We start from the raw sequence: 11,282 nt of genomic DNA on the forward strand, positions 1-11,282 counted from the left end.
TGGATATTTGGGAGTTGCCACGGGATCATTTGCACTTTATTAACTCAACTCGTCTTGGTCAAGGAGAATTTGGTGAAGTTAAACTAGCGGAGATGAAGGTTGATATTAATAACAACATAATGGTGAAAGTCGCGGTGAAGTGTTTGAAAGGTTAACGTAACAAAAGTCGATCGATCAGTCAGTCAATGATAACATATTAAAATAAGTTGTTTCTCTGTTAATTTTTGTGTTGGTTATGTCACGTGAATCAAAGGTTTTCATACGAGTGTGTTACAAAGTATGCCATTTATCTTATTATTTTTCCACGTCATTTTGCATAAATTCATAAAATACCTTTTAAGTTGTAATGCTTGTGGCGCATGGAAGATTTCATTCCTGAGAGCAACTTGTTACATAAGTTCATCTTTGTAAATGTGATGCCAATTCTAAATGTTATGTTATTTTATTTGTTAACTACAGACAACGTGAATAGCGAAGATAGAGAAGAGTTTTTGCGTGAGCTGAACACCATGAAAAGATGCTGCACAACACATCCCAACATCGTTTCTTTGCTTGGCTGTTGTACAGAAAAAAGTATAGTTTCAGTCTGATTTCAATAAATCAATCAATCAATCAATAAGTCAATCGATCAGTCAATCAATAATTTGATCAATTACATGTTATGCTAGTAAACAATATGTTATATATTATCAGATCCTGTATACATCATTGTAAAACTGGAAAAACATGGTTCTTTACTAGACTATCTGAGAAAATACAGATCCTCTGTTATCTATCAAAACCTTCAAGGGAACAGTTCAAAATTTAGAACAGTTGACCTAATACCATTTGCCTTGCAAATTGCGAAAGGAATGAGTTATTTAGCTTCATTAAATGTGAGTTGAAAACATTGTTCTGTCGTATGTGTGACATTCTGGGTGCATATATTATGTTAGTAATGTATTTAATATTACGTGCATATTCTTTTGCGTATATTCATAACAGTGCATTCATCGTGACTTAGCGGCGAGAAATATTCTTCTGGGAGAAAATAATACTTGTAAAATATCTGATTTTGGATTTGCCAGAGATGTTACTGATTCTGATATTTATCACAAAACATCCAAGGTATTCTTTTCACACTTGTTTACAGACTCCGCCAAATATGATTTTCTGTCGTAATTTAATTGAGTAATTTCTTGTTTTTGCATTTTATAGTTGTACACCGAATGACTTATAACTCAAAATGAACATGCGTATCTTTTTGTCTAGGGAAAACTACCAATCAGATGGATGGCAGTAGAATCATTGAATAAATCATACTATACAACAAAAAGTGATGTGTGGTCTTATGGAATAGTTTTGTGGGAGATTGTTACATTAGGTATCGCAATACCATTTTCTAATAAGTTAAATCACATTTTGTATCAATTGTGAAGTGACTTGATATCACGTGTGTATGTGTGTTAAGTATAGATCTGTCAAACCTACTCAATCAACACGAATTTAACTAAAATTGTTGGAGATAGTAATATAGTGTCAGTATTTATTCGTGATAGGTGCAACTCCATATGGTATGTGGTCAACAATCCAAATAGTAGATAATCTAAACAGAGGATATAGACTATTCCAACCAAGTCATTGTAGTACAGACATGTAAGTCTTATAATTTAACATCACAATTTAAGATTAATTGATAATTCAATAAATTGAAATGACAATTATGAATTGTTGCCAAATTCAACATAATAGGCGAACATAACAATATTGTATGAACGAATACATATGTTGTTGCTCACAGATCAATATTATGTGCATTACTTGTAGATACAACATTATGCTAGGTTGTTGGGTAGCTCCACTAGACGAAAGGCCTACATTCTCAACGCTCTGTACCCAGATTTACGAGATAGCCAGTAATGCGAAAAAGGTCGGTTGGAATTTCTACAGTATTCTCAATACAATTTATATTCCTACTAACATCACGCAATAAGTTTGTTTACAATATTTAAATTTTCAGAATTACCTGGATCTAAACAACTATAACGATCATCTTTACGTGAATCTGCTGACACCAACAAGTAACGAGAAATTATAATGTGTCGACAACAATACTTTCAACAAACGCCATAGTGTGAATCATTTAATCAAGCTACTATTCAGACACTTATTATCTTATTATCCCCGATATTGTTCACCAGGGTGTATCGGATTGTTCATGTTATGAATATATTTAAATGAGGTTCAACATTGTGACAACATTGTGCCACAGGGTGGGGACATGATAGACTACTATCAATACTGGGGTTCGCAATCAAATTGTCCAATTAACTTCAAGCCAAGTACACAATACAGTAATATTGAAATTGTTGCCAAATCCGTCTGACCATTTTTAAAGTATTCATAATAAAATTTGTAGTTTTCTTCGAATACCTTTTTCCAAATAAATTCACCTTAAACTGCACGGCACAAAATGCACGTTTCTGAACTGCGTTAGACCACGAATCACATGAAGTCATGCGTCTGGATAACTGAAGATATCTTATAAAAATAGCAATATGGAACGATGTAATTTTCACATTATTTATCTGTTACTGTGTCGTGAAGTCCAATGTTAGCGCACACAGTCAACATACATTTTCAAGATACGTATTTACTAAATTTAATATTTATGTATTATACATTCCTTGAATATCACTAGGTTCAAATTAACTAGTTTGTAAATGAAATGTTCCCCTCACATATCCAGTAAGAAAAGTAAATACAAAACCTGGCTTATAATCACGCTTATTAACAATACACAGATCGCTCTTGTTTTATAGTCAGTAATCAATGTAAATTATGTTCAGCTTCAGTGTTTGTATGTGGGCTTACCTGGCTGACCAACACAAATATCATAACATGAACGGAAAAAGAAGGTCAACAAAACTCTGTTACGGGTGATACGATAGTATTCAATAACATGATGTTTTCTGGATAGTGTACCACTTGATAAAAAGATTAATTGAGCGATTCAAATACAACAAATGATTTGTCATTAATAACAAATTTGATTAAAATAATAATGTGGTTACGTGGTTATGAGTGTGTAAGCTGATGAGTAAATGGTAGTGACACTTAGACTATCATCGATGTACTTTTAAAACCTATGTAATAAGACTTGAAAAATATCGAATAAAGACAATTTTTTCTCAAATAATTTAGTCAAATAACTAGGTCTCTATCATCAACCGAACAGTTAATTTGTTCGTTAAAAATTGTCAGTGAATACGAAAAAATCCTCGATCTTAAACCACTAAACCAGTAATTGATTATAAAATAACGTATTCGAAATATGTATAACTTCTACCCGTATGATACTAATGCCACCCAGTGGCAGGCATGTCAAACAACGCGTATTATGTTACCTTACTAAAGATCCACGCCAACCGTAGAAGTGGAGATGGGTGCCGTAGATTTTATCGATGTCTGGTTATTCTTGAGGACATGTATATATAAATGAATACTTGTACAGCTTCTGTTGAACGTGTAACAACTTTGTCCGCCATACTATATTTTTACAAGTAGTCCTTGTTTCCATATTTTTAATAATGTCATTTGTTTATAAATGTTCACAGAGCGTCTAATTCGTTTATGATGTAATTGTGAACATGGCTTTTGTTAATCGCAGTATTTGATACTTTTAACCGTATTGACATACGCCTAAGGTGTTACCTAACTCATACATATTGTTTGTCCCGGATCGAGGATGTCGATTTATTAAAACAAATTCTTATCTACGACACGCACCATTCTGTGGGTTGTGCAAATATAGAATAATTGCGTTCAGAATCAAAGTCCATTAAAATTTGAGTGGTGGAAATCCTTATTTTCATTATTGTGGTCGTTATACTCATTTGAAATTTAATGGTCGTCATCTTCATCAACATTTTATAGTGGTTATTCTCATAAACATTTTTTGTTGCATTATTTTTAAAATTGTGTGAATAATATTGCTAGCATGTTCCAATTTTAACCACTTTTGCATATTCAATATCTACTATTTCTTCAACTAGTTTTAAATAGATCTTACGAAAGTTCTACATTGAATTTATTTATTTATTTATTTATTTATTTATTTACTTATTTATTTATTTATTTATTTATTTATTTATTTATTTATTTATTTATTTATTTATTTATTTTATCCCACGCCAGCAAACGGCGGTCAAAAGTGTTCGGATGATAGTTTCTTGGTTTGAGATTATCCGCACCGCTTATATCGGAATGTGTGTATTAATATGCCCCCTATTTTTACCTTTTGTGAAGGAAGGAGCAATCTGAGATTCGTATTAAGGCATCGTTATTATATGCTTACACCTTTATTTGGGCATTATTCCTCATTTTATTGTAAGCCAAGTGTCATGGGTATAGTGGCACCAGTCGTAAATACGATGGCGGGGCATATGGATTGATTTTGATTTGATATTCACTTGCATCGTAAACAAATGCTCTTCGGCCAGTCTTCACACCATGTATGTGATTTATGTACGAAGAATTGATTGAGTGTTTGCCCCAGATATTGTACGATTAGACAATCCTTGAACAAAGATTTACAAGTTTCATGACCTGCATTACACATCTTCGCTCACCTGACAAATGGCTGATCCAAAGTTTCTCTTAATCTATCGGTCAAGCATCTGATATAGATTGGCTATAAAGACGTCCTGAATTCTTTAATAATATAATATGTATATTGAATAATAATATGTATATTAGTAACGTGCACAATTGTAAACCATCAATTTGGCTCGAAGCCCACTAATGATATGTATATCCGCATTAAAATAAGAGTTGAGCCAGAGCACAGGAAAATTGAATTGGACAAGAAACGTGGTACTTACGTTCTCCAAAATATTCGTGTAAGTGCGCGCAGTGGCAGATACATATTTTTAATTATTTCTTACATAATGGACAAGCAGGTATTTCATATAATACTGAATTCTCTGTAACACGGGTTACGATCACTGAGCAATGCAGCATTTTTAAAGTAAGAACAAATGAACAATGTTTGAAACTGTTTGTTGGTCACTTTGATCAGGAGATTCGATTTAATATTTTTAACCTGAGTCGTTCAACTGATGTTGGTCGAATGAATGTAGTAACCCCTACTATGGGTGCCATGGTATGTTTTAGTGGGATCTTTGAGTAAACAAAAACAATACATTTACTTAACAACATTTTATGATAGTAAATTATTGCTGAACAATTATATACGACATAATAAGTTACTCAAAAATTGACAAACCCAAAGTTTATTTTATTTTCAATAAATTGTAATTCCTACAAATATAAGGATAGTGATTAAAGCATTTGAGGTCATCCGGTTCGAGTCAGCAGGTCATCATGATCCTATATTTATTGGGTGGCGGCAATTGTGTGGCTTTTAACAGACACAGATAATAGTTGGAAGATCATACTACCTATCGAATAAATGCTATCACATCGCCCAAAACAATATGAACAATATACACATGAATGTCGTTGGTACTTTCATGATTAGTTCTTCATTATGCAAAATAATTTCTAAATAAAATAAAATAAAAGTTGTGGTAGTGGTAAGGAAAATTAGATACAGCTGATATACGTAGTCGTTGGAAAAATCTTTAATGAATAGCTTTTTTTAGTCCCCTAAACCTTAAGCAACCAGCCGGTATACCAAATTGGAGTACGCATCATGCCCCAGCACCAAACTCGCCCACGTCGGAAGCTGAGACCATTGTAGTGTTTAAAACAGAACATATTGAGATAAACGTTGCATAAACTTTGCAGTAAAAATAATAAACTTTAGGAGAATTTATGTAGTACACAGAATAAACGGCAGTGGAACTAGACAAACAGATGTTGAAACTGGATGGTGTTAGTTCATACACCTACTGTATATATTTATAATTTCTACGATAAACAAACAATTAAACGTATTCATTTTACCATTGCTCTACTGTAAAGTTATAGTCCCTTATTCGACGACTCACAAAATCTGAACCGAGCTTTTTGTTTATTACCATTACTGTGCTTGGATTCTGTCCATTCAACTGTTGGCATTAACAATCCCCTCACATATGCCATGCTAGTATAATAAAAGAATGATTGCAAATTTGATAAATCTTACAAACATGTGTAATAGTGTAGTGATTAGTTGCGGTGTTACAAGCTACCTAGTCTGATGTGAGATGCATGATGCATGAGCTAGTTAGTAGCTTTATTATTATTGAACTGGATCGGCATAACATTTTCATTTTTCTCTGCTAATACCGTATACGTTTGTGCACGACTATGATATATTTAATGAACAAATCTGTCCTGTCATGTGACGTCTGTACACTGTGTATAAAGCGTCACTGACTGCGTGTTTTGATAACAACCATAGCAGTAACTAATCCTTCACTCTAGATAATTTTGTAGAAAGGTCTTGCAGTTATTTTGGTGCGATATTATCTGACAAATCTATACAAATATTTAAAAGTTTTCATCATCTATATTGTACGTATAATAATATAAATATAATAATGACCACAAACAAAGACAGACTAATTAAAATTGCCGACAATATACCATACAATGCATTATACTACAAACCAAACAGTAGATTGGACATTAATATAAACATAACACAGTACAGACCCTATTCAGATTGTACGTTACACTATTGCTTAAAATATAAAACAAGGGCTATATTTATTTAAGTGAAATGACTCATCAGCTTACGCGATGACGATAATCTGTTATGAATTACAAGTTACTTTCGGAATTTGAAAACTCCTGCTTGCATGATGACACCTGCACGTAAAATCAAAATCCGTTTTTTTTTCATTATTTCTTTACTATTTTACTAACCCATGGCTTAAATCGACAGTTGAAAAAATATCTTTTCAATCAACGTTTCCAAGACAAATATAATAAAATGTTAATCATGACTGAACAGTGAAACAGGGCGGTTCATGAACTTAATAAAATAGTAATGTACAATATTGTATCATTTATTGGAGAAATTCCATCTTTTGAACGGCTAACGTTGCCTGACTATCAGGCAATCTGACAGATAGGCACTGTATGACAGTACAAAATATGACGACCATCCAAATTCCGCATAGAATCACCGATTATAAATCAACATAATTATACATTTAAAATTTAAAGTTTTTTTTAAACCTATTACATGTCGACTACTTTGTTTACTGTAATAAATATATTCACAACATATCTGCCTTTCCAATAATTGAACGTCACCAAGTAATTTGTTGATTCGGTAGTGATTGACCTGTTCGGCATCTTTGGGTTTCATCAAGTCACTGAATTGTATAGAAAATCGATGATAGACTATATTACAAAAATCAATATTCGATGTGAATAAAATAAACCCGAGATGCAGACTACGCTTGTAAGTTATTTGATTCTATAACCATTAGATAGCCCCTTTCGAATGCAATGCATTTGTAATGAAACAGTAAATCACAGAGCAATACAGCAGAGAACGCCACAACTTTGAGATCTGTTTTCTTGCCAACAGTACAATTTCAACTATTCTAAATTCTATGTAAAATCTTCAATACTAGACATATTACTGTTATATTTGCGTGTTTCCATTGTTCTTTTTGGGTGAATCTAAATATACAACCTTTATTTTCTACATTTATTCATCATTTATTTTATGTAGTTTTGTTCTAGTTTGTTGAAAAAACAAGGTTTCCTCGTTTTAGTGTAATTGAAAGCAGGTATCAAACATACATATGTTATATGTGAGTGGTGTCATTTCTTAGTAACGGCTTGAATAAATAAAAAAGAGCCATTTAAAATTGGATACCAAATACTTCCTCTCTTGCTAACTAAATTATTTAGAAAATAGTACCAAATTTTTAGTTTTACGGTGACCTGGTTTACTCAAAATTTTGTTAACATTTTGCTAATAAAATTATGTTGTATGTCAAATCTATAATAATTATCAATTAAATTTTGAAGCTGACTAAAATTGAATCTTATCTGAGTGCCTGGAAATAAATAAATGCATTTGCTAATTGCAAAATCATCCTTTCTGTCACACAATTAGTCTTTTCAAATATTATTTTCATGGAGCCAAAGCATCTCTGACATTCTTATAAAAGTATAGAAGAGTAAACTGTGTAATTATTTACCACATGTAAATACTTAAAGATCACAAAAATCCGGCTACATCTTATATTTGAGCTCGACTTTGATTACGTTTGATTACAATTTGGAAAGACGTGCTTATAGGTCGATCATTGTGTCAAAATTTATTGTCAACTTTAGATGTTTTGGAGACACCTATTCGTAAGCAATTATTCAATTATTAATCATGCGAACATTTTGTCTACATGATGATGAATCACTGAAGGTTGAAGTGTCATCATAGGTATCGAGTTAACAAAGATGACAATTTTGATTTTTTGGCAGAATAACGCGTTCAGAATAACTTTCAGTCTAGCCGTTCTGAGGTTTGCAGCGAAGAAATATGGTCATATACACAAAGCTTTATTTCATAAATATTTATATAATTATATAATAATCAATTAAATATAATTCCAATTAAGAATGGTTGGATTGCGACGCAACTCAGATCGGCAAAACATTAGTCAAACATCATCAAGACAATCGTGAGTGAGAATAATATAAAAAAACCGCGTGGAGCGACAGAAAAACCCATGCAGATATAACAGTAACATGTATAATGTTTTCAAGAACGTTGCCACCACTTTAATCTGTTGGGGTTCAACTCACATTTGAATGCCCATGTAAATGTCATTAGTGAGTTTCGGGTAAAATGTTTGGTTTACCAATGTACATGGTATTTATACATACGTTATTATTATTGTTAAATATTCAGGGCCATTATAAACAATTTACATCAGATGATTGGCCTTTAGAACAAGTTAAACATTGCGTCAGTCGTATTGTGTCTAAAACGTACATGCGTTTGTTTCGTCAATAAATGAATGGCACATTTAGAACAGGTGAGCGAATATGTGTACTGAAGATCATGAACCTTTAAAATGTGTGTACAAGTATTGCCTAATCTTTCAATCTTATCTATAATCAATTCTTCTCAAAGTGCCCTTGCCCCACAAAAAGAGAAGACATCAATATGTTTGTAAGTAACTAAGTACCCCTAACCGCGCGTTGGCGCACTTTAATAGACGCATTCCAGTATAAGCAGTGCACGTAATCACAATCCAAAGAAACTGGCAACCTCGATCTCAAATTAGTTATACGTACTTTTCAAAACACATTTAATAGCTATTTGCTGACTTGAAATATCACAAATAAATACATTACCAATGACAATTTTATCTGCTTTTAAACATTAGCAAGCTTTTGGGAGCGAAGAATATGGTTTACAATAAGCTTCTTCGCCAATACGAGCTGAAAATTTCAAATTAAATGAACTAAATGTTGAATGATTAATTTAAAACCAAATAAATATTAGATACTGAATATACAACATTAGTCAAAATGCATGAACATGAAAACAATACTTACTCACAAATCACAAGTGTATGTAATTTGGAGCTTGTTGTGTCGTCATTTACCTCGGATTATGAACAGATTATTTACAGATCTAAAGACTCGTCATAAAAAATGTTGAGCATAAGTTTATGCGTAATTTTAAGGAATAAGGTTTATTTATTAAAAAATACATATTATATGTAAATCACGTATGAATAGTTTTAACACGAAGATAATTTTATCTTTTAACTTTTAATTTTCTTTTAAATATTGTGTACACCATTTTATTAGTATTCTCTGAATATAAGCTCACTTCAAAGAATAATAAGACATGTCTTTCGTTCCGTGAATTCAGTAGTACAAGCCAATTATTTGTCAGAGGGCGCCCTACTACGCCCTATTCATTATTTGTTTTTATTTTACCTTAATTATAATTTGCATTTCAACAATTACATGTCAATATTCATATTACAGATGTGTCGAATACTTGGATTATTCATTTCTGGCGAAGGAAAAGTAGCCACATATCGAGAGATATAAATATATCGATTTCTAAAATAAACACGCCAACTTGCCAATATAAACCATTTTAACAATAATTAGTAGCTATCTCTGAACAACATTGAGGTAGCGCACATAGTGAAATGCATATGATATGCACTAGTGAGTAGTAGTTGTATTTGACTAAAAATTCCCGGTTTTGCCTACAGAACCGTAAACACAAATTGACTGAATTTGTATAGCAAACAAATTTAACGAGACTCAATTAATGAATGTTGCCATAAATCGTTCAATAATAATATCCCTGATAACTAAGTGGCTGGTGATGTCTGCAATTCCCCGTGGTTGTGAAATAATACACTCAACTTGTTACAACATATAATTAATTTAACATAACACGAATTCCATACATCCAACGAAAAAGAAAACGCACGCTTGGAGTAAACACCTTGTCAAAAATATCAGCTTTCGTGCAGAAAGCTAATTTACCCATCTGACCGCTCACTGTTATTTGCAAAACACGACATTTCTCAGTATATTCCAAGTAGTTCGAGTGTCTGCTAAAACAGGCCAATCTTTACAGCGCTAATATGTCAATATGTATTCTGTCCCGAATGAAGGAATTAGCTGGTACCTATCAACGCTCCAAAAAAGTATTCAATGCCTACATCTTGAATATAAAAGAAAGATATCACATATTTCTACTGACAAGGAAAATCGATTTCGCAGATTGCTTTATGTTATTTATGATTTATTATTATCACGAAATCCGTACGCACTAAATTACGCAACACTGTGTATTCGTGTGCAGTGAAAAATACAAAAAGTGACGTCGGTAGTGTATATCATTAAGATTTCTAGAAAACTTTGAGCGGCTTTAAATATATTCATTGAACCTCTATAAGGTGTTACAATGCTTGTAAAATATTTATGATTACACATTTTTTGTCACTTTTTTGCTTTGTAACTCCGTCATGGGCAGCATAATGTCAATTATAAAAAAAGTGCGTGACATATTAATCCCAGGAGGTGACCGACAATCTTTTTCTGATCTATATAAAAGCATCCCTGTCCATGTAAAAGTTGCATCGGTTAAATGACCTGCAAACAGATTGGTAAATTGAAATGATGACCACAAGATAAGCAAGCAAGGTTAAATAATTCATTTTTATCGTTTAGTTGTCGTGGAGATTTGTCTTAGTGGATCAATGAGTTAATATATAAATGTGATGGAGTATAATTGCACCCAGGTTAATTCAGTTCATTCATATCTGCGTAGCTAGATAAATAGGACTGTTGCA

The 11,282-nt window shown here is 32.4% G+C and overlaps 1 protein-coding gene across 1 annotated transcript; it reads left to right on the forward strand.

Annotated features, from left to right (window-relative positions):
- Positions 1 to 485: 485 nt before the first annotated feature.
- Positions 486 to 1,909, forward strand: LOC146725535 (tyrosine kinase receptor Cad96Ca-like; the record flags this gene model as incomplete). The annotated part of the gene is made up of 6 exons (XM_085496326.1): positions 486 to 573; positions 694 to 875; positions 985 to 1,107; positions 1,252 to 1,363; positions 1,539 to 1,635; positions 1,807 to 1,909. Coding segments are annotated over exons 1-6 (681 nt in total), but the record flags the coding sequence as incomplete, so codon positions are not given.
- Positions 1,910 to 11,282: the final 9,373 nt, after the last annotated feature.

The sequence above is a fragment of the Saccoglossus kowalevskii genome, unplaced genomic scaffold (genome assembly GCF_978046115.1).
Source record: "Saccoglossus kowalevskii unplaced genomic scaffold, keSacKowa6.1 SCAFFOLD_142, whole genome shotgun sequence".
In the NCBI taxonomy this organism is placed as follows: Eukaryota; Metazoa; Hemichordata; class Enteropneusta; family Harrimaniidae; genus Saccoglossus; species Saccoglossus kowalevskii.